Source organism: Pongo pygmaeus, chromosome 5 (assembly GCF_028885625.2).
Source record: "Pongo pygmaeus isolate AG05252 chromosome 5, NHGRI_mPonPyg2-v2.0_pri, whole genome shotgun sequence".
Taxonomy (NCBI): domain Eukaryota; kingdom Metazoa; phylum Chordata; class Mammalia; order Primates; family Hominidae; genus Pongo; species Pongo pygmaeus.
The window spans coordinates 126,007,240-126,034,720 of NC_072378.2; the positions used below are offsets into that span (position 1 = coordinate 126,007,240).

General features: G+C 39.0%; 1 protein-coding gene and 1 long non-coding RNA gene across 6 annotated transcripts in view; one reads left to right on the forward strand and one right to left on the reverse strand.

Moving 5' to 3' along the window:
* The window catches only part of NCOA7 (nuclear receptor coactivator 7), a 153,722-nt gene that overhangs the window by 16,241 nt on the left and 110,000 nt on the right, over positions 1–27,481 (forward strand). For all 5 annotated transcript variants that reach the window (XM_063666556.1, XM_063666558.1, XM_063666557.1 and 2 more), the window contains exon 2: positions 17,984–18,097. In XM_063666556.1, the coding sequence (XP_063522626.1) occupies positions 18,048–18,097 (50 nt within the window). In that variant the 5' untranslated portion in view covers positions 17,984–18,047. The remainder of the gene's footprint in view (positions 1–17,983; positions 18,098–27,481) is intronic.
* Positions 570–21,569, reverse strand: LOC129038528 (uncharacterized). Its single transcript, XR_008503173.2, has 3 exons — positions 21,521–21,569; positions 5,006–5,144; positions 570–876 (listed from the first exon to the last, which is right to left on the reverse strand). It is a non-coding gene; the product is annotated as an uncharacterized LOC129038528 (long non-coding RNA).

Below are 27,481 nucleotides of genomic sequence, written 5' to 3' on the forward strand. Positions count from 1 at the left end.
TAATTCCAACCCAAGTAATCAGAGGCTTTAAGTGCTTGGTTTTTATTGCAAAGTACCTGGCGTGAGGTAATTTACTTTTGATAGCTGATTAACAGAGGATTTAGAGAGTAAGAGTTTAATAGTGTTTGTTCAGCACTGTTCATGTGGAATTTCTGACTAGTGGGTTATTCTTATCACTAACCAGGTATGCCTTACAGAATAGAAATAATTTGTGAGATAAATCCAAAGGTCTGAGATCCCTTAAGAGCTTTCATGTTTCTTCTGTGATTCTGGCCTCGCTATACAAACATCGAATTTATTGGCTTGTTTCCCCAGGCATGCTGATATCATGAAGTGAGAGTGCTCTGAGTAGCAGTGATAAATATTCTAGCCGTTGGATAAGTGTCACCCCTGCAATATGGGATAAATCTCAATTTCAGGCTATTCATGGGTCTGCTGGGAAGGTCTGCTCAGTTCTATGGTTGCAGGTGTTTACGGCTGAGCCCTCATCCCTAGTTTCCGGTGATTTCCCCCAGGTTCTGCCTGTCTGTAGGGTCCCACTGAAACAACTAGTTAGCAATACTCTTTGATATTTTGAATCACAGAGCCTTCCAAAATAGTTTCTACTTAACATGTCTTAACTCTTTGAAAACCTTTATAACAAGGAATAGGAATAGAATATTCACAAAACAGGAACTTAAGATGGCCAAGACATGAAAATAATACTGACTTCATGGCATCAGAGAAATGCAGATTATTAGATTTAAAAAGTCAGTTACAATGCTGGCAAGAGTGAGGTTGTGTTTAGCTCACAAAGGATAGGATGGTATACCTTCAATGGAGAGCAGTTTGCCTCATGGACTCCCTTGGCACTCGTGATTCTCTTCTGAGTATATCCTAAGGAAACAATCACACATGAAGCTGAAGTTCCGTGATGAGCCCATGATCTTTGAGAGGCTACTGGTATAGTAGAAAGGTTAAAAGCAGGAATGCCAGAGCCAGTTGTGTGGCTTGGAATCCTGTTCCACCAGTTACCACCTCTGTGAAGTTAGGAAGTTAATTTCTCCACACTTTGAGTTTTCTCATCTGTCAAATGAAGATAATAATAGTATCTACCTCCTACATTGTACAGAGAATTAGGTAAATTAATTTATGTAAAGTACTTGGAACTCTGCCTGGCACAGAGTAAGCAACTATCTAAGTATTAGTTATTATCAAGAGTGTTACTGTAAAAATTTGAGAAAAATTCAACAGTAGTCATTTTTTAAGTGATGGTAAATGTATATAAGATATTTAGCTATCAAAATAATGATTTTGAACAATAATTATATGGGAGATGTTTATAATAACTGAGTTAAACATAAACAGTATATACAAAAAATTCTAATTTGATTTTAAGATGCATTTGCATAGAAAACAGGAAAGTGACAAACTATTACTTTTTTCCCACTAATGGGATCATGAGAGATTTATGTTTTCCTTTTTCACATTTTTATTTGGTATCCGTATGTATTATAATGATAATTATTGAACATTATTACAATTATGTATCATCCGATTTTTATATTTTTGACTTTTTTAAAGCAAATGCATATTCATTTTGACATATTTTACTTTCTCTTCCTCCTTTTAAAGCTACTAATATTTCACTTCCTCAAAATCTTCACCCACGCATCATCTGCTTGGTATTTTCTTGCATTTAGCTCTCTTGGTTTAGGTATAGATCAGCCCCAAGCCTGTTTCTTCAAGAATAAGCAGACCAAGTAAAATGACTGAAGAGATTTTAGTGGTGGTGGCTTTCTCCTGGAAGTTTCATCCCAAGAATGTGGCTTAGATGGTGATGGCACTGTGTCCTCTCTACATTTCATGCACTCAGCCTTCTCTTCCACTCTTCCCCTGCATGAACTTGGCATTTCAGTGGGGTCAGAATCCTCAGTAATCCCACACATACTGCAGAGTAATTCCTGCCTCCCAAGCCTTTGCTGTCCTTGCTAGCTGGAATTTCCCTCCACATTTCTTCCTTTAAAATCAGTCTTCCGCACCAGGTTTATACTTAATTCCATGAATACTTTCCAACCCATCTATTGTATGCTGACTTCAGTTCTTTTGGCACTTAAGCATTTGTACCACAAATGAACTAAATATTGGCTTACTTTATTGCTTAGTTGTTCTTTTGTTTTTTGGAGATAGAATCATCTCGCTCTGTCGCCCAGGCTGGAATGCAGTGGTGCTATCTCGGCTCATGGCAACCTCCGCCTCCTGGGTTCAAGCAATTCTCCTGAGTCAACCTTTGGAGTAGCTGGGACTATAGGCATGCACCACCACGCCCAGCTAATTTTTTGTATTTTTAGTAGAGACGGGGTTTCACCTTGTTGGTCAGGCTGGTCTCGAACTCCTGGCCTCAAATGATCCACCCTCCTCGACCTCCCAAAGTGCTGGGTTTACAGACGTGAACCACTTTGCCTGGCCAGTTCTTATAGTTAGCTTATAGAAGTTGTGTTTTATATTACTCAATGTCCTTCTATTTTCTAGCATAGCATTATCCACATGCACATAGAACACAGGAAAATTGGATGTTGTGTTGATGACATTCTTAGAGATAATGTATGAGTGTTCTGTTTCATCATCCCCTTTGCTCATCCTTCTATTTTCCTTGTTTTCAAGATCAGAATGTTATATCATTTGGGTTCTCAGTCTTACAGATATTTGCCTGAAGACCTCATAATAGATTTTCATTTCTAACATCTGAAACTTAAAGGATTTAATTGCAGAGAGCGCCACAGTTAGCAAATGCATTTATAATAGGGGGCTAGTAATATAATATACAAATTAATCATGGTTGCAAAGACAACACTATCAATTTTAAAATATTGCTTGTTTGATCTAGACAATTTTATTAATCTGTCAGAGAATTATTAAGTTTATAAAGTGTTAGAATTTTATAGATCTTGCATTTTCTGGAAAGGACCAAATCCCAGGGAATGTTGTCACATATCTGCTCTCATAATCTAGACTGGTGGTTTCTAAAGTGAAGTTCATGCACCACGTGAAGGTACAGAAAGAAATTGTTAGGATGTCTTTATTTTCATGACTTCTATTTTAGTTATATGCCTTACAATTATTAGTACAGAAGGCATGTTTTTATAAGTAAAAGTAATTAGAGTTTTATGCTCAGATACTTTTATTGATGTGGAATAAAAAGTGGAGACCACTAATCTAAATAAAAGGCAAGACCTTACCGTTTCATAACCTGAAGTCAGTTTCTGTTACTTAGCCGTAACAAGTCAAAAATCAACTTATTAAACATAAATTCTGTGTCCAGCCTAAACAAAGAGTTGTGATGTGTGTTAGTGTGCATAACTCTGCATGAATGAACAGCATAAGACACATTCCTTGCCTTTAGAGAGTTTACAGTCTGATTGGAAGGAATGTGGGCATAAGGAACAATAATTAGAAAATGACACAAGGGGCCAGGCGTGGTGGCTCACGCCTGTAATTCCAACATTTTGGGAGGCCAAGGCAGGTGGATCACTTGAGGTCAAGAGTTCAAGACCAGCCTGGCCAACATGGTGAAACCCTGTCTCTACTAAAAATACAAAAATTAGGCAGGTGTCGGGGCACGCGCCTGTAATCCCAGCTACTGGGGAGTATGAGGCAGTGAGGCAGGAGAATCGCTTGAACGACTGAGGCAGAGGCTGCAGTGACCTGAGATCGCGCCACTGCACTCCAGCCTGGGTGACAGAGTGAGACGCCATCTCAAAAAAGAAATAACATAAAGAAAATGACACAAGGTAGCATAAGTGTGCACTGAGAAACTTAGCAGTATGAGTTTGTTAGTGTAAAATTGCTATAGAAAGCATGATAGAAGTGGCATAGTACATGGTGATGCTGCATTCTCAGAATGTTCCAAAGACTCTTGCAGGATAAAATAATTCTTTGATAATCAGGTCACTTCTTAGTCCACCTACCCCAATAAGCTGTGCTTGAATTGTCTCCTGGGCTCAGATGTTAACTGGATGAACAGAAAGCTCATCGAGTTAACATCCGGGCCCAGGAGGCAATTGGTAAATAATGTTTACCAATTTTCTTAATGGCATGCCTGCATTTCCTTTAAATTATAAGAGAACATGGCAGAATGGATATGTTGGGAAAGTAATAAAGATTTCGGAGTGGTATCCTATTGCAACAGTGATAGTGTATAAAAGTAATTTAAAGTCAGTGTATTAGTTTCTTAGGGGAGCCATGACAAAGTACCAGAAGCTGGGTGTCTTTAAACATGTATTTTCTCACTTTCTGGAAGCTAGATGTTCAAAATCATGGTGTCAGCAGGGCCATGTTCCCACTGAAACCGGTAGAAGAATCCTTCCTTTTCCCTTCCTAACTTCTGGTGGTTTGCTGGATCTTGGAGTTCCTTAGCTTGCAGCGGTATAGCTCCAAGTGTGGCCTGTGTCTACATGGCATTCTCCCTTTGTCTCTATCACTACATGGCCATCTTCTTATAGGGATTCCAGTCATATTGGATTAGGGCACCACACCACTCCAGTGTCATTTCATCTTAACTAACTGTATTTCCAAATAAGATCACATTCTGGAGTACTGAGGATTATAACTTCAACATATCTTTTTTGGAATGGTATAATTTAACCTATAATAGTAAGTAATATCAACCCTTACATATAAATATACCAAGACAATGCACAATGTCTTGTTGAATGATGCCTTCTCAGCTAAAACCCCATAGCCATGCAAAGTGGTTATGGGGTAAATGACAACTGGAAGAAAAGGAAGCCTCCTCTGCTATTTGTGTTAATTGTCTTGTCTCTGGGCTTTGGTATCTCAGGCCTTGGTAGAATTATTCATATAAACAATAATATGTACTATGTGGTTTTGATCTTTCTGGTAAAAACTCCATGAAGTAATTTGTGGATCAGGATGGTTCTAAGGGTGTATTGGGTTTTTTGTTGTGATAATGCTGCATAATTGTCTCCAAACCACAGTGGGTTATATCCACAAATATGTATTTCACCTTCATGGATTTGCAGATTGACTGTGGTTTAGCTACTCCTGGCTGGGTTCTGCTGGCTGGCCTTGGCAAAGGTTAAGCCGGATGCCAAAGCTGAGGTTCAAGTTCAGGTCTGTTCCACGTCTTCATCCTGGAACCCAAGCTGAAGAGGGAAAAGCAGCTACGTGGAGCATACTCTGCTGGTGGAGAGCAGAAACTTGCCAGGTCTCTTAGTGCTTCAAGTCAATATGAATATGACCGTTAATCCTCATAGTCTATTGGTCAAAACAAGTCACATGAAAAATCAGATGGGGTCGTATACTTTGTGTACTAGTGCAAAGCATCACAGAGCTGCACGGCAAAGGGTATGGATGTATAATTATCTTACAGCAAGGGAAGAAGTGCCTAAATAGGAACAACAATCCAGTCTACCAAAAAGCCATTTTCTTTTGAATTCTACAAGTTTTAAGACAAGCAACTCAATAAACCTTAAAAAAAAAAACATATACCATAGACTTGATTTCTTAACCCAGTCTGCTAGAAATTTATAGTTGAATATTACACATATAATTTTTTTTTTCCAAGAAGAGGTCCTTGTACTTCTCCATGCTGATTTAGTTTCACACTTGGCATATTCCCTGCTGCTTAAACACTTTTTGTTATGTCTTGTTCCCGAACCCACCACGTTTGTGTATTTACCACAGTCCATATTTTGCTAGCCACAATACTACATGCCTCTCTCCATTGTTACCAAGACATCTGAGGCAGAATCTGGTAGAATTGCTGTTGTATTGAGTGTGCTCTGATAGAGAACATTCTCATTGGGGATAAAACTGTTTCTGGTTTACAGATTTGATTGTGTGGCACTATTGAAATATAACCCTGAATTGTGGTTTTCGGGGATGTCCCACTTTTAACACTTTCCCTACCAGCACTGGTCGGTGTGACACAGCCATTTTCTTACTTCCCATTAGCACTTCCTCTGTGTGTCATACGTTTTATTTGGCATAACTTTTTCATGCCCCTGTTTGCTGATTATTTTATGTAAATCTTATCTCCCTTGTCAAAAATTGAAGTTTCTTTAGAGCATACTGGGTCCTTTTTATAGTCACAGGCTTCAGATAAATAGTACAGTTGTAGGCACAAAACAGGTTCTAAGTGCTTACTGAATTGAAGAAAATTACTCATAAATATATTACAAGGCACTATTTAGGAGTAAGCATAAGTTGTTTATTGCCGCTTATACTCTCCCTGTAAATATGCTGAAAGCACATTAAAAAGAATGATAATTCACTTATTTTATTTTGCATTTTTACAGGTATGAATGTATGCCAGTATATTTTGAAAATGCCTTCAATTGCAGATCTCATCCACAGAAGGCAAAGAAGTACATGGCCTTTTCTTTAGTGAAATGGCAGTTTAATGGTAAATTGTCTCTCAGTGATAAAGTCTCAGAAGACACTCAAATTTAATTCTTGAAAAGTAGTGTTTGCTACTCATATACTGTATGTTTTTGGAAAGGCATTCCATTTATCTTTTAACGGCTTTCATCTATCCAATTTTGTTGGTTTTATCAGTTAACTCTTAATTCAGATCCATGAAATAGCCCCCAACAAATAATAATAAGTAGTAATAGTAGTAGTGGTAACTACTGCTCACATTTGTTTTTTCCTCTCCTGAAATTGATTGCATTGGGACCCAGTCTAAGACCAGGACACATGCATTGGTGATGGCATTTACTATGAGCACAGGGCCCTGGCACAGTGATTCACACTGGCACATATTCTCTGCAAGGATTTGGAGAATGAGATTGAGTTCTGTACCAGTCTAGAGACTCCAGAAGTTTGTAGCTTATTTTCTTTGGACCGAAGCTAGAATATGTCTGCAAAAAAATCAAACGGGTCAGAGAGTCTATGGTTTTAGAAATGAATCTGTCTGGTAGTATTAAAATGAATTCCAGAGGTAATTGAAAACAAACTTTCTTTCCATGTCTCCTGTTTATTGATGCTACTTGGAGCCTAATGTCTTTAGATTTGTCTTAGAGATGATCTGAAGTGATCTTCCGGTGCCACAACATAGTAGGGGGTGTCTCCAGAAACTCTGCTGTGGGTGAGGCAGGCATCATATTTTTCACACCTCTTGTGACAGGTAATCAAAAGCATGTCACAGGTACCCAGTAGTGATTGATGGTGAGAAAGAGGATGTCTCTTATGACTAGGAGATGAGATCAGCAGATAGATTGTTCTGTTTTCATTACCTCCGGTAACTTTCTGTATGACAATGCAGATTTGGCCCTTCTAATCTTTGTGTGCAGGTAGAAAACTTCAAAACTGACTTCTTATACCTTATGAGTATTAATGAGAGAATGCATTCAATATATTGAAAATATTTGGTAGAAATGTTATAGAACTATAAATTTTTAATTCTAAAAATGAGCTATAATTTTAGTGCTTAGAAAAAAGATGGCTTTCATAATTTAAGAGAAACAAAGAAATAAATTTTTTTTTAAAAAAAGATAAAAATTCCAAATTCTGACTATCTGTATTTACCAATTCCATTTTCTGTGAGGAAATAGATTGGTTTCTTCTGTTCTTAAAGCTTAAGGGGTAATTAATTTAGTGAATTAAGAGAATGTGCTTTCCAGTTAGCTCTTTAAAAACCTACTCAGTGCAATAAATAGTTGTTGAATGTACTGACATGTTTACTGAAGTGCATTTAGTATGAATAGTAATGGCTAATCTGAATACAGGTCAGTATTTACATCCTTAAAGATAGTTGGCCATAAAGCCGGGTTCACCCTCTTGTTCTTTTTTTTTGAGACAGAGTCTCGCTCTGTCGCCCAGGCTGGAATGCAGTGGCACAATCTCGGCTCATTGCAACCTCTGCTTCCCGGGTTCAAGCAATTCTCCTGCCTCAGCCTCCTGAGTAGCTGGAATTACAGGAATGTGCCATCATGGTGGCTAATTTTTGTATTTTTAGTAGAGATGGGGTTTCACCATGTTGATCAGGGTGGCTTCGAACTCCTGACCTCAGGTGATCCACCTGCCTCAGCCTCCCAAAGTGCTGGGATTACAGACATAAGCCACTGCGCCCAGCCCCTGTCTTGTTCTTTTTAACTGTCGTTAAATCCAGGAAGAACCAGGCATTGATGTGAAAATTATGTGTAGTAATAGCCCACCCTTACAGGCCATTATTAGTGGTTCTTTCTTTGGGGTCAGACAGAGCTGATCATTCTGGCTGTAACTCTTATGGCTATTTGACCTTGAATAAATTCTTTAATTGTTCTAAAGTTCAGACTCTTTATCTGAAAAGAATTGAGATTAACTCCCTCATGCAGTCATAAAGATTAAACCAAGCAGTGTGTGTAACAATACTGAACAAAAAATTTGGTGCATATGGTTAATGTTCAATAAATATTTAACTGTTTCCTAGGTTAATTTCACTAGGTCTGCCTGGCTTGTTTACTATTTGGGGCAGATTTGAATATGGCTCTTCAGGTGGTATTGAAAATGGTATTTCATGAACACTTGCATATTTGGATGCATGGAAATCTCAATCGATAGAATTTTCTGTTCCATGGGGCACCAGATTCTAGTCATTGATTTTTTTACACATTGAGTCTCTGTAACAGCCCTTTTGCAGATAAAGAAACTGAAAGTTAGAGAAATTAGGTAACTTACCCAAGGCTACATACCTTATAGGTGGTGGAGTCTGGATTTTAACCAGGCCTATCTTACTTTAAAGGTACCCTTCGGCCAGGCACAATGGCTCACACCTGTAATCCCAGCACTTTGGGAGGCTGAGGTGGGCAGATCACCTGAGGTCAGTAGTTCAAGACCAACCTGGCCAACATGGCAGAACCCCATCTCTACTAAAAATACAAAAATTAGCTGGGCATGGTGGCAGGTGCCTGTAATCCCAGCTACTTGGGAGGCTGAGGCAGGAGAATCACTTGAACCCAGGAGGCGGGGGTTACAGTGAGCCGAGATCGTGGCACTGCACTCCGGCCTGGATGACAGAGTGAGATTCCTTCTCAAAAAAAAAATAAAGAAATAAAAGGTACCCTTCTGCCTTAATAGCATGGGTTAAGTGTTATTCAGATGAAGCACAGAGCATATGGAAAACAGAGAACTTCTCAGGTATATGAAGTTTATAAAATCTCAGCTTTAAGGGAACGTTTGAAATTAAAAACATTTAATTTAAAAACTAATTTAAAATACTAGTTTACCCGTGAGGCTTGATTTTCCTCTTAATAGTGATTCTCATTGGTTGTGGTACCCTTTCCTGGGGCATTTTGGTTGGCATGGTTATGGGAAGGGCGCTACTGGCATTTAGTTGGGGGCAAGCAGAGGTGCCAAATGCCCTGCAATGAGTGAGGCAGTCCAAGAAAATGAAGAATTGACCCTTGTACTTGGGAATTTCATATCTTCTTCTATAGGAGCAATATGAATCTATATTATGTCTTCTAATGAACTTGTGTCTGAGAATTTACATATTGAAATACCCGTGATCAAATACTTTCCTTTGGGGCATCATGATGATTTTATAAAATTAAGTGTGTAAGTAGGTTACATGATCTATGAATTTCATCTCAATATTATGAGGGGTGTATAATAAAATGCTTTACATATTTATTTAGATGAGGTGTTGAATTTGATAAGGCTGAGAACTGCGTTTCTACAGTAGTCATATAAAACAGTTGCTCAGTATGTGCTCTGTCACTCTTGAAGATGAGGAAGCCATTCCATCTGCAGGCAGCTGTTTGCACCTACCTCTCAGACAGTTCTTCCTTATACTGAGCCATGGACCTCTCTCCCTCCATATCTAATGTCTAATTCTAAGTATACCCCTTGAAGATCTGTCTATCAGGCCTAAATCCTCTATTAGATAAAGATCCTTCAGATGTTTAAAAACAGCTGTCATTTAATCCAAGTCTTCTCTCCTGACCAACTCCTTTGACTAATATTCTTCAAATCTAGTTTCATGCCATTTAACCATCCTGTTTGTTCTAATTTCCCTATAGTGTGAGATCCCTAGCTAAATGCAATAATCTTGATATAGTCTAATCCTCAAAAAGGGTGTGACAGACTATTATAGTCTGTTTATTCTGGGTTGATAGCACTAGTGGGTTTTTTCGAGGTGAGGGGGAGGAAGGTGCACAGTGGCATTACCCAACTGTAATTCCATATATGAATCTTACTGTCATCTAAAACCACAAATCATATTCACTTGCACTAACACTAAACTGTACTGTTCTCATTTCTTAGTACCTCACCAGTAAAACCTCAGATTCATGTGGGGTAAATTTCCACCTTATAATAATTGGCTCCTTTCTACAGACAGCCGAGGGCTTTTGAATCCTAATGCTGCTATCCAGGATGTTATTAAGTACCTACGTCTCCAAATGGCTGATAAGGGAGGCCTCTATATTTTTGTTCAAGTCAGTGGGAAATATACTCATGAGGACAGGGCATAAGAAAAAATACTGCATTAAGCTATTAACGTTCTCCCTCCAGGTTCAGAATGGATTTCAGCTCTCAGAGCAACTGAGGTTGGTCAGTCAGTCAACACATACCTCTTGGTACAGTGATTCAGTGATTTCCTTTATTCGTCTAATCATATAAACATCCACCTACACACCCAACCCACATTTCTCCATCTTATCCATAAGCAGACAAGAGAAATTTATCAAATGCCTCTTAAGTGCAGTTACATGTGTTTTCCTCATTTTCCTGATCCACTAGAATAGCAGCTATGTCAGGGAGGGAAATTAGGTCAGTGTGATTTGACTAAGCCAGCATTCCCTGAATGTCCTCTCATCTACCAGCCCTTGCACTCCAGCCATACCAGATCACTCAGGATTCTCCGAACACCACACATTCCTGCCAGTGGCTTGCACATCCTCATTCTGCCTGATGAGCCTGACCTCTTCTGCATTGTCTGGGAAACTCCTGCACCTCCTTCCCAGCCCAGCACTGGCATCACCTGTGACGTTGCTGGGACACTCCTTCCCTTTGAGGCAGTGTAAGTTGCTCAGTGCTCTGTGCTCTGTGGTTCCTTGTGACCACTAGAATCAGAGCACTCACCACATCTCATTTAATCAGCTGATAAGTTATAGTTGCCTCTTCTTCCTGAGTTTCCTGGCTGATGAATGCTGTCTTCATCTTTGTGTCTGCAGCAGAATACTTGGTCCATGGTAGATGTTTCCAAAAGTGATCCACTTGTCCTGCTGAATCGTTGGCTTTCTGGGATCATTCTAGATCTCAGGATCCACAGCTCCCTCCCTCTATTTTGTTACCAAACTGCCTTAAATGATCATTTCTAAAATTTTCCTGGGAATCTATGTGATGATATGCTTCAGTGTATAGTTTGCACAATTACCCTTTCTAAACTAAAATGCATTTGCCTGTTTTCAGGCTTCTGGCATTTTCCACACCTTCTACAGTTCTTCACCCTGCCAGTGACTTTTTAGAAATCTCATTTGCATGTTCTTGTCTAAGAGAGAACTTATAAAATGATCTGTCTAGCCCAGAGATGGGTCTTCATTTAGAGTATGTAGGGTATTTGATGGCATCTCTTGACTCATCTTAGGTAAAAGGGCAATGAAACTCACATTTGTTTAATTTTTCTCAGGTCAAATTTGAGCACCCTAGGCAGAGAATAATGGAATAGGAGTTGATGAGTTCTCCATTCATTTTGCCATGCAAAGATGTCAAACACTTTCCCGAATAGCAGATCCGGAGCCCGTCCTTGATCATCACCTTGCTTCAGGAATAACTTTTTACTTGTTTGTTGCCGAATCATTCATTTTTGTTGTTGTTGTTGTTGCATTGTTTTTGTAACATATATTTATTTATTTGGGGGTTATTATCTGATTGCTCCCCTTTTAAGTTGTTTTTTGTTTTTTTTTGAGAGAGAGTCTCTCTCTGACACCCAGGCTGGAGTGCAGTGGCGCAATCTAGGCTCACTGCACTTCCGCCTCTCAGGTTCAAGTGATCCTCGTGCCTCAGCTACCTGCGTAGCTGGGACTACAGGCCACCATGCCTGGCTACTTTTTGTGTTTTTAGCAGAGATGGAGTTTTGCCATGTTGGCTAGGCTGGTCTCGAACTCCTGACCTCAAGCCATCCACCTGCCTCAGCCTCCCAAAGTGCTGGGAATATAGGCATGAGCCACTACGTCTGGGTACCCTTGTAAGTTTGTGGCACATGTTTGTATCTGGTTCTGTGTCCTTCCCAGGTTTCTCTACTGTTACAGGGAGTGTTCAAATTTCTGACCTTGTTTAACATTGAAATTTGAATATTTTTGCTTTGTTTAGATGACAGTGTGACTTTGAGAGACTGAACACCTGTCATATTTTGGTATAAATATAACTATTTTCTGGGAGGAAATGCCTGCATAGAAAGGTCCATTTTGGTCTGTTTCTTACGTGACCAACCACAGTGTGACCAAGCCTCAATGTGTACTCCTGACATCATTTCATTTGTATATTAAGAAACATGTTGTTGGGAAAACAGCTGATAGGCCTCATGGATATACTGCTGTTTTTCTAGTCCTGACTTGTTATACTTGAATATTCAAGGAACTGCAATGTGTTGGAGGTGAATCCAAAAAGCCATGCTTTGCTGTGTGGGTCCACAGCTGTGTGACCCACAGCTGAGAGGCTGAGAGGTATTAATTAATTTCCTTAATTCAACAGCACTAGCTGTGGTGCGGCAGTGATTTAAATCCAGTTTGGTATACACTCCAGTGTCTTTCAATAACCTTTGGAGCCAGAAAGCGTTTGGGGATGAGCTAGAAAAAGTAGTCCGGAGTCAACAACATCCAATGCTGCCGCACAGAATTTGCAAGTTAAGACACATGTACCTAGCCACTGGGATAGGGAGGTCATTGAGGACCTCCAGCTGTGTGACCCACAGCTGTGTGGGTCAGTTTGGTGTAGTTAAGGGGTCTCTGCTGGTTCTGTTCTTTTAAATGGTGCCATGTGTACAAACAAGGAACACTTTGCTGATGATTCAAAAAATACTTTGTCTTCATCACAGCTCTTTTGAGGTAAGGATTTTTATGTGTTTTTTTTATTTGAATAATGAACTGGATTTAAGTTTAATTGACTATCCTGATTTAAGATTGCAAAAAAAAATATTTAGATGGAAGATTCATCTTGTGCTTTCTCGTGAAATTCTTTTTGGTCTGCAATACACCATAAATGCAGGAGACTCTTAGAAGTCAGCATTTAGATGAGTCTAGAGTGTATTGATGTGAAGGAAAGTCAACATTAAATGAATGAAGGGCTTTTAAGAAGCCCATTATGACCACTTATAGTGGAAAATGTAGTTCCCATTAGAGACTGATTTAAGGAGCTCTGGTTCTTCACTGAAGCATGAAGGCTGCAGTGTGGTGTTCTGTGCAAATCATTTTTATAGCATTCTCTTCTGAGCTCCTTCTGGTTAATCTGTTGGTGTGTCTAAACCTGTAAGAACTGCATCTATCTTGTTTAAGGAATATAAAAATTTCCAGAAACTTAAACCAAAGATTAGCATATTTTTCATTTACCTAATAGGATATTGAAAAATTTAAAAAAAGCCTTACTGGTTGTAATCAGACACAGCAGCAACAGACGTCAACTATTGAGTCATTTAATCTTTTTCTCTTGTGCATATTTTCATTAATATTTTTCTACTTGAACCAAATATTAGTTTCTGGCTCAGCTTGCAGTATAAAAATTTCCCAATTAGATTGCTGTAACTTAATTTTTATTCATGACCGGAAATTTAATAGAAATCATTGCTTTTGTGACATGTAGGAGATGAACTTTAAAATAAACCACCTGACCCAGGGCAGGGCAGAGAGCCTAGGATTCTGATCCTTCCTGGAGTCTGAGGGAGGCTGGCATGAGACTCCATCCTCCATCCCTAAGTAATTCTTAATTTGGGAGGAATTTTTGGATTTATATTGGTCTGCCATATAATTGACGTTATCCCCAGTCCTGGATTAATTTAACTCCTTTCTTAGCTTTTATATGGATTTTCTGCCGACTTATGTGCCAGTTATTTAGGGAAGTATAGTAAAAGTGAAACTTGGTGTTATTTGACTTGAAGGAATTTATGGTTGGGGCGAGGAGACTAATTGAAATGCTGTTGTCACACAGTATATGATTAAGTGCCTTGCAGTAAGTGATAGGTGATATATGAAATAAGCTCTTTAGGGGAGAGGAGCACACACAAGTGGTCAGGAAAGGCTTTGAAGTAGAATTGGGCCTTGTCAGAAGGAGGAGCCTAGCAAGGTTGCCTCGTGCCTGAGGAAAGAGTGAGGATAAAGGTGCAGAGTTGGGGAGGAGCCCGGGGGTTCAAACCACAGTGTGAAACTGAGCTCATGAGAGTTAGACACTCAGCCGCCATCTTTCCTTTTTCTTCTTTCTCTTTGCACTCGAATTCTTGAATGAGTACTAACTACCCCAACTCATGGTAGCATGGCTTCCACTCCCAGTACGTCACTAATGCAGTCCTGTTGGAGGTCCTCAATGACCTCCCTGTCCCAGTGGCTAGGTACATGTGCCTTAACTTGCGAATTCTGTGCTGCAGCATTGGATGTTGTTGACTCCGGACTACTTTTTCTAGCTCATCCCCAAATGCTTTCTGGCTCCAAAGGTTATTGAAAGACACTGGAGTGTATACCAGACTGGATTTAAATCGCTGCCGCACCACAGCTAGTGCTGTTGAATTAAGGAAATTAATTAGTACCTCTCAGCCTCAGTTTAATGGAAATAAGGACATCTGAATCATAGTGTGGTTGAAGGATAAAAAGATAACATAGGGATAATATGTTGAAATAAATGGCTCTTGGTAGGCAGGCATCAAGATTAGTTCCCTTTCTGTACCTGGTAGCCATGCTTTCCTTGCCTAAGTGTGCCTAGCCCCTTTCACTTTTATCCCTTTGCTCTGGCATTCCTGCTTTCTGTGATTGAAATCCTAACCACTTTACCCATTGAAATCCTAACCACTCTGAAAGGTTTATCACCTCAAGCAAAATTGAACTTCACATCTTTTGGATTCTTACTTAGTATTATTCATTGGACAGCCCAAGTTACTACCCTACAGTTTAGTTATCTGCACCGTCATATTTTCCTGACTGGATGGAAAACTCTTTGAGGGTGAAGCCCAAGTCAGGGAAATGAACATAAACTAGTAAGAGCTGAGACTGTGTACTCCCATGTTTCTGTACAGGGCTGAATGAATAGTTGTCAGGCTTCCAAGGTGATCTCATCATCATATTGTTTTTTCTCCTTTTCTTCCTAACTACAAGCATGTGCTGATAATTTCTAATTCCTTTCCTCTAGCCTTCACTGCCATTGTGCCTTCGATGTAATCAAACGTCTGGTGAATGTCTCCAACTCCACTATCCCATAGCCGTCTCAAAGGCACAATGTCCACAACCGATCTCTTACCTCCTTCTGCTCCCCCATCCTACATGCAGCCTGCCCTTTTCATGCATATTGTACTGGATCTTCGGTGTCATAGCCCACGCAGTTCCTGAAGCAGAAACTTGGAGGACATCCTTCATTCCTTACTTTCCTTGTTATCTACACTGCATGACTCACCAAATGTCAACTCATCAGCCTCCTAAGTATTTCTTGAGTCCATCCCTCCTCTTTCTATGTCAACTACTGCTGCCTAGTTTTGGGTGCTCCTCCCTCAATTAGTTTGACTGGAATTTCTTTTTAATGAATCTACTTCACCCTAACCTTAAATCCTCTCACGTCAATCCTCTACCTCTGCCGTCTGATTATGCTATACTCCCTCATGGAAAACCCTCTGGTGGCGCCCTTTCATGTATACTGGGGATGAAAAAATTGGTTTTATCTCATGGACCAGCTCTGATGGATTTGGTAATGGCTCTCTGCAAATGCTGCCGCTGGGTTCAGCATGAGCAATTGGTGGCATCTGACAAGGTGCAGTGAAGGGGGTGGGTTGCACATAGCCAGCTAGGATTAACTCCAAGCTCCTTAGAGTGGCATACAAGGCTTTCCGTGACCCAGATCCTGCCCATGTCTTCATCCTCAGCTCACTTTACCCTGGAACAGAAGGGAACAATTTTGTCTTCTTGCTTTTGTTCAATTGAAACCTGCTTTCTCATACCCTTTACCTAGGAAATGCATTTTTTGTTTTTTTTTTTTAGACAGAGTTTTGCTCTTGTTGTCCAGGCTGGAGTGCAGTGGAGTGGTCTCGGCTCACCGCAACCTCCGCCTCCCAGGTTCAAACAATTCTCCTGCCTCAGCCTCCCAAGTGCTGGGATTACGGGCACCTGCCACCACGCCCGGCTAATTTTTGTATTTTTAGAGAGACGGGGTTTCACTATGTTGGCCAGTCTGGTCCCGAACTCCTGACCTCAGGTGACCCACCCACCTCGGCCTCCCAAGGTGCTGGGATTACAGGCTTGAGCCCCTGCGCCTGGCCGGAAATCCATTCTTAACCTACAACCTTAGTGTGTGCGCAGGGTACCTGGGGTGGGCCTTGCATAGTGTTAAGTGTTATTTAATTGTTTTTAATTGGCAAATAGAAATTATATATGATTTTTTTCAATGATATTTTGAAAATATACATTAGAAAATGGCTAAATTGAGCTAATTAAGTATTTTTCCTGAGGTCTATTTTTCAGCGGTACATATCACATTGTCTTGAAATCATAAGTGTCTCTCCTGAAAGACAATATATACTGTTAGAGCAAATATCATGTCTTTATCTTTGGCCTCTGGGACTTATCACACTCCCTTTCATGTAGTATGTATTGTGGATTAATTTGTTTATTGAATTGAAATGAATTAGCAAATATTTTTGATTGTGAATACACTTTCCTTTATTTATTTATATTTACTAATTTTTTTTTGAGACAGAGTCTGCCTTTGTTACCCAGGCTGGAGTGCGCTGGTACCATCTCGGCTCACTGCAACCTCTGCCTCCTGAGTTCAAGCGATTCTCGTGCCTCAACCTCCGGAGTAGCTGGGACTACAGGCACGCACCACCATGCCTGTCTAATTTTTGGTATTTTTGGTAGAGATGGGGTTTCACCCTGTTGGCCAGGCCGGTCTCAAACTACCAATCTCAAGTGTTCCACCTGCCTCGGCCTCCCAAAGTGCTGGGATTACAGGTGTGAGCCACCGCACAGCCTGCTTTTTTTTTTTTATTATTAAATTTGATAGGTGAACAAACTATTGCTTCAGGGTGAAAGGACAAATTTTAGGAATGTTAGTGCTCTGCAGAAACTTAGACTGGTGAATCAGGCAATAAGTAGACATTGGAAATTTTTGAGCAGGGGAGTGGCATGATGAAAGTGGTATTTGAGGAAGCTTGATCTGCAGACAACCTTTTATATTATAGGCTTAAGCCACTGCTGGCAAGCGTGGGTGAGGGTCGCAGGGGTGGAGAAGAGGGAGACGCAAGGGTTTAAAGCCCTGCTGAGGAACAGCTTCCTGTGTCTTTGTACTTTCATTTCCACATTTGCTCAAGTGGGATGTACTTGCTGGCATGTTTCCGAAAATAAAATAGAGTGCTGAAGTTATTTTTATTTTTTAAAAAAACATTCTTGTAAAACACCTAAGTGAGCCATTTTACATAATTATCTGAGACATATTCATTATTAATTGCTTGGGAAGAGTGATTATGAGTTCAATTTTTTTTTAAATAATTAGCATCTACATAGTTAGGCTAAAATCTTCCAAAGTCAGTGAAGGTTTTTATTTTGGCATGTTTTAAAATAGTTGTTAGTTATGAGGAAAATACTGCAGTTTGGTTTTCCATCAGGTTTTGCTTTATAGTTTAACATCTCCATTCTGATTGTAGTTTCTCCCATGGACATTTGCATTTCATATTTGACTCATGTGACAGTGTTTCCTGGTTAAAGTTTATTTTTCATTTGTTTTGGTCCATGTAGTTCTACTCCATTTTATTCTTCACATTGGCCAGTGTAAACTTTTAAGTTTACAGTTGCTTTGTTATTTTTTCTTACAGGGTTACGACTCACTGATTAAAAAAAGGGACTTTTTCAAATACTTTGCACTTTTGATTGTGTATTATGGATACCAAGGAAGAGAAGAAGGAACGGAAACAAAGTTATTTTGCTCGGTAAGCACTCATTTTGCAAAATTGTTATCAGTACTTTAAAGAAATATTTCAGGGGACTTTGTCCTCAAATATTACTTCGCATTTTGTGTTTTGTGCTTGTTCATAATAGAACAGGTGACCAGGAGAAGTAAACTATACTTTGCTTCATCCATTTTATTCATATTAGAGGAGTGTAACATTTGGTTCTTCTCTTTCTAACTTTGACACTTCTCTCAGGCCAGTGTTGCTCAGCGAATCCAGCTGTCAAGCTCTGACCTGCAAATTGCTCCAAATCCCATGTTTAGCAACCTACCTTGAATTTTAAATCCTAAGTGCTTCGCTCCTACTGTTCTGTAGCTTAATTGGTTGGACTATAACTGAAAATCTCTGACACATTTAAAGCTTATCACCTTGTGGGGAGTCTATTACTAAAAAATATTTTTGTAGATAGGTGAAATTATATTTTTGAATCAGAGTCATTTTTAAGGCTGGAACTTGTCCAACATAAATAAATTTGTTGATATCTGAATAGAAGTAATTTAGTATATGATTGGTTACCATTTACAGATTTAAATGTCTATGTGGCAGTCACTCACTAAACATAATAAAATGAATTATATGCTAAACATTTGTAAAATATTTTGATAAGCCAGAATGTTTTCAGACTCAGAAAACATAGGCTTAAAAACATTATGTTTCTCCTAAATTGAAATACGTCTTAAGAACTGAATTTAGCCTCATTCCATCCCCAGTCCCCAGGCTGTGCTCATTAGAGACGCATTTATTATTTTCTAAACATGAGCCTTGGAGCCAAAACCAAAGTTTATTGTTGATGTTTTTATCTAGTAATTAAGCTAGATTTTAGGTTGATAATGGGAAAAGGACGGAAACAATTTAAGGACCTACTATGTACTGAGTGTTTTACTTATTATTTTAATTGCCTTCAAAATAAATCTATGACATCGGTTAATTTATCTCCATTTTACCAGTGATGCAACTAAGACTCGAAAAATATTTTGTCCATTTCATGCAGCATAAGAGTCAGTATTAAACATAAGGCCATCTCCAACAGGCATGCTCCAGTTAGGAATAGTAAATCATGAATAAGGTTTTGGGGAAGCACAAGTTAAACTACCAATTGTAGTAAAATATTTTCTGCTATTATGTCTACAGAGAGTAACCAGATTAGGGAAGGAAGACATCAGGCATCTAATGGATGAGACACCAGAAAGATGGGATATTTAGAATAAATAAGATCTCCAAAGTTTTTATTTTTAGATAATTTTAGATTCACATGTAGTTAGTTGTAAGGAGTAATAGATACCCTGTATTCTTTATCCATAGTAGAATATCACAACTAGGAAATTCATATTGATACAATCCACCAGCCTTATTCAGAGCATTCATTGTATGTGTGTTTGTATGTATTTAGTTCGATGCAGCTATATCACATATGTAGATTTCTGTGGTCACCATCAGTCAAGATACAGAACAGTTGCATTAAAAGGATCCCACGTGCTACCTTTTTGTATCCCTACTCACTCCTTCCATCTGCCTGCCTTCTCTGACAACCACTATAATTTGTCATTTCAAGAATACTAGGTAAATGGAATCATATAGTATGTAACCTTTGGCATTTAGCTTTTTCTTCCCTTCAGCATTACTCCCTTGACATCCCTCAAAGCTGTTGCATGTATCGATAGTTTGTTCCTTTTTATTGCACAGTAGCATTCCATAGTATGGATGAGTCACAGCTTGTTAGTCATTTACCCATTGAAGGGCATTTAAGTTGTTTCCAGTTTGGGCTATTTATGAACAAAGATGCTAGATGCTACAATCATTTATGTACAAGTTTTTGTGTGAGCATGAGTTTTCATTTCCCTGAGATAACTGTCCGAGAGTGCAATTGCTGGGTCAAAGGATAAGTGTATTTTTAGTTTTATAAGAAACTGCAATACTCTTTTCTGGAATGGTTGTAACATTTGACATTGCCATCCGCAAAGTCTGAGTAATCCAGTTTCTCTGCATTGTCATTTGGTGGTGTCAATATTTTTTATTTTTATTTTAGCTATTCTGATAAGTATGTAGTGATATCTCATTATGGTTTTAATTTGTATTTCCTTAATGGTTAGTGAAGTTTAACATTTTCATGTGCTTATTATTAGCCATAGTGTATCTTCTTTAGTAGAATCTCCTTTCATATCTTTTGCCCATTTTCTAATTGAATTGTTTAGGTTTTTACTGTTGAATTGTACATATTCTAGTCTTTTGTTGGATATGTGATTTGCAAATATTTTCTCCCGGTCTGTAGTTTGTCTTTTCATCCAGTTAACAGAGTTGCAGAGCAAAAGGTTTTAATTTTGATGTGGTTCAATTTATCAGTTTCTCCTTTTATGAATTGTGCTTTTGGTCTGAATTCTAAGATCTCTTTGCCTAGCTCTGTGTTCTGAAGATTCTCTCCTATTTTTCTTTTCTGAAAATTTTATAGCATTATGTTTTATATTTAAGTCTGTGATCCATTTTGAATTTATTTGTGGATAAGATATGAGTTTAGGTCAAGATGGTGGTCATGCTTCTCCTCCCCTTCCTCCCCGTCTCCCTTCCTCGCCTCCTCCCTTTCTTCCTGCTCCTCTTCCTGCTCCTCTTCCTTCTGTTCTTCCTCCTCCCCCTACCCACTTCTTCCCCTACCCACTTCTCCCACTTCCTTCCTTCTCCCACCTCCTCCTTCCTCCTCCTCCTTACTTTCTTCTTCTTTCTTTTCTTTCTTCTTCACATGCCCTACATAGTGATTTTAAAAGCTATAGTGCCTTCTCAGCCTGAATCCAAAGTGATTCCTGTAGTAAAGGTAACTGCTGGTTCATGAACAACCTGCTCAATGTTAACCTCTTCTTGTTCCTAAAATGTAGAGTCAGGGGAGCCCCTGAAACTGAGAATACAAACCAAAACTGTTCTGGAAGAGCAGAACAGTTTTTTCAACTCAGAAATGTAAAATTGTCTTGCTTATCATGACCTCTTCTGAAAAGTATTCTAACAATAAAACAAAAAACGTATCCTAAAATGCTGAAATATGATCTTGGGAGCATAGGGACAGTGGCACAAGGATGAAATCAGTGATGTTCTTAAGACAGTAAGACAACATGATTTGTAACTAGGAAATGAGAGAGATGGAGAGAGGAGAACGGAGAGAAGAGGGGGTGGGAGCAGGGAGAGAGAGAGGGAGAGAGAGAGGGAGAGAGAAACACTGACTGACAAACCTGTAGTTTAGCTCTTACAATGCAGTGGAAGCCAGAAATGGTCAAGCTATTAAAAGCAAAAGGCAAACCAAAGAGAAAAGAACCCCCTTCAGCCTATAATCAGAAAAGAGCCATCTAAAGTTATACATCTTTTCAAATGCCTTCTGACTTAACTGTGGAATTATCATGTGGAATTAGCAACAGAACTTACTTGAAAGCTGGTTTCTGACAACATAGAGCAGAGTTCTCTGGAGCAGCGTACTTAAGGGCAGGCCAAGCAAGATCTCTGGAGAGAAGGATAAAATGTCACGCCAAGGGTGAGGCCAAATTGATGCAATCTCAGTTTTCTCTAAACTAAATTATACCACCTTACATAAATCTCAACTAGTGTTCTGAGGAAGTCAAAAGGAAGATTTACCCTGATGCTGTGCCTGCTGCACAATTACATATCCGAAACCCTAAAAACTGCTTTTTAAACTGCTTACCCCTTCCACCTTGCCTTTTCCCTCCCGAGTAGTTAAATAGCCAATGTTTTCTTTGTGTGCTATCTTATCATGTGGTTTCATAATCGTTGCATGACTGTGTTTGATAAATAGTCCTTTGCCAAACCTGTTTTGTTGACGTTTCGCTCTTTAACATCAAAGTAGAGTTTAAAATACCCTATGTTAATAATTTTGGATTGAAATTAGTGATTTGAGGGTCACCCAGTCTTTCCTTTCTTATAATTTATCTTGAAATATGCCTGTGTAACTCTAAATAGAGGGGTGGATTAACACTACTACTAGATAGAGTAATTCTGGATAAGACCTGATGAATTTTTTGGATTTTCTGACCCTGGTCCAACTGGTTTTCAGGTGCTTCAGGATAGTTTTATAACAGTGGTTAAATCTAGGTTGAATGATTTGTGAAACTTTTTCACAAATGGTTTTACAAATAATTTATGTATGCAAAATTAGTATATGTCTATATTAATTTCTTGATCCCTGACAGATCTTGAAAACCAAATGAAAAACTGAATTACTAAAGCAAATTATGCTTTCTGTACTATTTGTACTGTGTACAATTTATACTATCCTCTGGGGTGACTATCATGTGTCATTTGTTACACCCCTGCTGACTCTTCCTTCCCCTTGTAGTTAGAATGCAAAATTTTCTTTAGTGTTGCCATACAGGGCTGTCTTCTTACACACTTGCTTGACATTATTTGGCTTTTGTGATTTTTGAATAGGTCCTTGTATGCCATTGGTTGAAGATTCTTTGAAAGCATTTTTTCAGGATCAAGCATTGATTGAAGGTGTCCAAAATACATCTGTAGTTGAACCAAATGGTGTTTTGTGGGAGGTTTACTTTTCCCCTCTGATAAGGTGTGAGAGCCTGGGAGTAAACAGTGAGTAATATAGATGAAGACACAGACTGGGTGTTCATGTAGGTCCCTTGCTGGCTCCCCACCTCCCCTATTGTCATGAAAAGCAGAACTGCTACTCCCACCTCCGCTTTCCTCTTAACCCAGCCTTTCAGAGCAGCAGTAGGAGCCGGCACCACCTCTGTCATCATTCCCAGTGACAAAGGATGCAAAGTGTAGAACATTTCTTAGCTCCCATCTCCAGCCTCTGCCCTGGCAATTCTTCACCCTTGAACCTCTGACCCACAAGCAGAACACCTAGTGTTTGCAGTTCACTCCAGTGTATAACCTCTGGCAAGTTTTCTAAGCTTCCTTTACCTTACATTTCTTCAGTTGTTAAATGTCGCTAAAAATAACCAACTAACAAGATGGTTTTGAAGAAGGAGACATCCCAACCAGCCAGAACTGGAGAGAAGCTCAAATGGGACCCAGCAAGGAGGGCCAGAGCTGAACAGCTGGTTCCCTTATTCTCTTTTCCATGGCAGAGGAGATTTGAACCCACTGTATAGCTATCTCTATTGTGTGAATAGTACACCTTGTAGCTTTCACGTTCAAGTAAAATGAAACCAAGATGGCTGTGAAGATTGAGGGTAATATATGAACAGTACCTGGCACAGTGAGTACTCACACATTCCTTTAATAACAAATCATTCCTGATCTTACTTCTGTGTCTACCTACATCTTCACTTAATTTTCATCTTGACATCCCACTTTCAGCCCATGAGCTGCTCCTGTTGTTCAGATCAGGGAAGAAGGAACAATTATGACAATCCAAATTGGAAGCATATCGTTTCCCAAAGATACTTTGCTATAAGCACAGTTAGTTAGGTTCTGGGATATAATGAGTGGAGTTATATAGTCAAAGGGCCTTGAGAAATCTAACAGCCTTTTGTTTAACAGTTGGACCCTAAGCCCATGAGGTGAAAAGGTCCATGATAGGCTGGCTCTATCCCAGGGTACTTTTAGATATATTAATTGGTAATCAGAGCCTCACCACTTGTGTGGCTTGACGAACCGTCATGTCAAGCGGTGTGCCAGTGATACTGGCCCCCTTGGTCCTCGGAGTGGCCAGGCAGGGATTGGGTTTGTCAGAGACCTGGGCTGGTCATCTTTAGCTATGATCAGCATCTTACCCCAGGGATGAGTAGAAGTATTATCATCTTTCTGCATGCTTTGATATGAAAAAGGCTTTTGTAAAAACTGATCCAGATTATCTTCACACCAAATATCTGATTTAAAAAAAGTTCATCTCTAAATATAATTTGACTGCTATGGGAATTTATACTCAAAGAGTTTGAATAACTTCACTGAGATAAAAGTAGGCGTGTCAGGATTTGAACTCAGGACTTCCCTTCTCCATCCAGAGCTTATGCTCTGCAGTGCTGCTGTGTGCCCCTTTAGTGGCAAAACGGGGCTTGTAGAACACAGGTCACCTGACCTGCTGCTACTCACAGTGTGGGTTGCGTAGATTTCTGGGCAGTCTTGACAGCTGAACATTAATTTACACCAGTGTAAATTAATTTGGAGAAATGCATCATAGGTTCTAAAGATCTAACTTACAAGTGACCTTTTCAAAAATAATTTGTTTATAGCTTGACAACATCCCATAATCCATGTCTTATCAACTTATTCATCTATAATATGGTTAATGTCAGAGTATTAACCTACCAAGACAATAGGAAGGAGGCAGTCTGTAATACTTCACCTTGTAAGTCAGGGTGTTGCATTACAGTGATCCACTTTACTCCGTAAGATTGCATCTTGTCTGAAAAGAGTAGTTGCCCATGATAGAAATGAATGCAGAAATACTTCTGTACAAAAAGCCTTCCTTTGTCCTCTTGGTCAAATACAGAGTCTGAGGTCCAGTGGAAAGCATCACGTGGGTGGATCTGGGTGGTTGATCTGCAGCACTGGTGGAGCACAAAGTGGTATGCTCCTTGTCTCCAGCCCCACAGAGGCAACCTTTGAATCCTAGGAAGCAGCCATCTCTTTGTGGTGTGCCAGTGCCAAGAATGATTATACCACGTGGGTGGAGTGGTGTGATGTGAACTCCTGCCCTTTCTTTAGTTAACTGTAGATTGTTTTTTCCTGCTGGCCAAGGGCTGCTAGAGATTTATCATCTTTAATCATCTTTAGTATATCTGACATTTGAGGAGAAATTTATTACCCATTGTTGGATTCAGATACTCAGTCATAGCACAGTTTTAATTGTGTTGATACGTAAAACGCAAATAGAACAGTTTTAAGTACTTGCCAAATGTTAGCTTTATACTTTTTAAATATTTGGCCATTTTATTTTATCAGTTTCACTATGCCTACTGATTCTAATACAAGTTAATAATAATAGCAGTTGTTGGTATTTTATGAAGTAATTTCACAAGCATTCTGTTTATCCTTAAAATGATCCTACAAATAAATATAAATGCAGGTAATGAATCTATTGTTCAGGAGGTGAAATAACTTACCCCAAATCACTTAGCCTTTAAATGGAGAGCCTGAGCCCTGAATCCCTGTCTGCTGTGTCTGTATCTCTGAGTGTTCTTCTTCATGTTACCTCAGTTTACATTGTACTAAGTATTAGTGTCTACTTTGTCTGAAAGGGGGATTAGAACATGTTGTTAGGGCCAAGCATAGTGGCCCATGCCTGTAGTCCCAGCACTTTGGGAGGCTGAGGCAAGTGGATCACTTGAGGTCAGGAGTTTGAAACCAGCCTCGCCAACATAGTGAAACCCCATCTCTACTAAAAATACAAAAATTAGCTGGGCATGGTGGCACAGGCCTGTAATCCCAGCTACATGGGAGACTGAGGCAAGGGAATCACTTGAACCTAGGAGGCAGAGGTTGCAGTGACCCGAGATTGCTCTACGGCCCTCCAGCCTGGGCAACAGAGCGAGACTCCATCTCCAAAAAAAAAAAAAAAAAAAAAGAACATGCTGTTAGCATCATAACGTGATAAATAGAAAAAAAAATGTATATGGGCGTGGAAGGAGAATGTTACAGTTGACTTTACCAGAAACATTATTGGATTTCAATTTCAAAGCACCATCCACCTGAGATGAAGCAATCTACAACACTGTGCAAGGACACTCTCTTGCATGATTTCCATAGCTCTTATTTGTTCATTGGTTTTACAGTCAATCTCCCTGCAAATGGACATCTGGAAGGTGGAGACTCTCCAATCGTTCATTATTCTTTCAAGGGGCCTATTCAATAGTGGTTGGCATATAGCAAGTGTTAAATACTTGTTGATCAACCGATAGAATATTCAAAACAGTTTCTTTAATGTAGGATATAAATGGTTTGTGAATTTTAATTTTTATCACTACAAATTTTTCAGTATTCAGCAATTTTATTAATCTTAAAAATATTGAGAATATTTCAAAACCATTTCCTATGAAAAAGCTGCTAGTACGTTATTTGACAGTATTACAAATTACTGACTAAACTGTGCATGAGCCGTGATGTTAAGGCTTATGTTTTCTGTTTTCTCATTTGGGTTCAGACCAGGCAACTCTTAAGTGAATATTTACGAATTGCTTGACATTCATTGCTGGGAAAAATATCCATGGTCAAGTTTTATCTGCCAATGTTTTCAGGAAATCATTAACTTTTTTCTAAAGATTAAAAAAAGGCTTATAAACATTTAGCCATTAATAGACTCATGCTTTTTGCTTCGTTTTTGAGGAACACGCTAAGTTACTTAATTCTGTGTAAAATACTACAAGCTGTGGGTTGTAACCCATTAGGGTCTCATGAAATCAGTTTGGTGGATAAGAACAGCATTTTTTTAAATGGAACAGAACAGAATAGATTAGACTGGACTAAGCTGGACTGAAATAGAAAATATCAGAATGTGTTGTATGTAGTAAGAATAAATATTAGTTTATGAAAATTGTGCTTTAAATGTTTATAAGTATGTACATATTGAATCACAGTTTAAATTTTTTTTTATTATGGGCCAGCATTAAAAAAGTGACCCATTGATTTAGAGGATTCTTTGATTGTTAGCATATTGGGAGTGAGGGTTTTTTTTATCATTGAAAAATGAATTTATTTGAAAATTATTCATCTAACACACATTGGCTGATTGGCAGCTGTCCATAAAGTGCCTGTTCAGTAAATATACTTTCCAACAGTACAGTTTAATGGGTTCCTATAAACTAATTTCAATGAATAATCACAAGCATGTTTCTGTTTACCCTGAAATCCCAGACTGATTGGTCATTCCAAATCCTGGTTCAAGAACAGTAAAGTCATCTCACAAAACCCCCAGATGGAACTATTGTGGTGAAACTTGAGAGACTTTTGCTTTTGGACCTCCTACAAGTTTCTTCTCTATAGAACTACTTCCTACTGTGGAGCTTTGGGTCTAGTTTTCCCCAAAATAGGAATAATAGTACCTACCTTATAAGGTTATTGAGAGGATTGAATGAATTAAAATATATGAAGTCTTTAGAATAATACTTTAAAAAATAAGCACTAAATAATTTTAATATAAAAGCTTGCTCCCTAAATGGTGAATACAGGAATAAATGAGAAAAAATACAAATATATAGATACAACTGTTGGGTAAATTTCAGGGAGTTTATAGATCCCCTAAAACTTGACTGTAAACCTGCTCTAGTCATATGCTTCAGTGAAAGGTCCAATACTCCAGACTCCAAGACAGATTCCAGGGAAAGAAAAGTGATTTAAACTGTCTCCTCTCCTCCCTTTCTTTTTTTATTTTTTTCTCCCTGAGACAGAGTCTTGCTCTGTCACCCAGGCTGG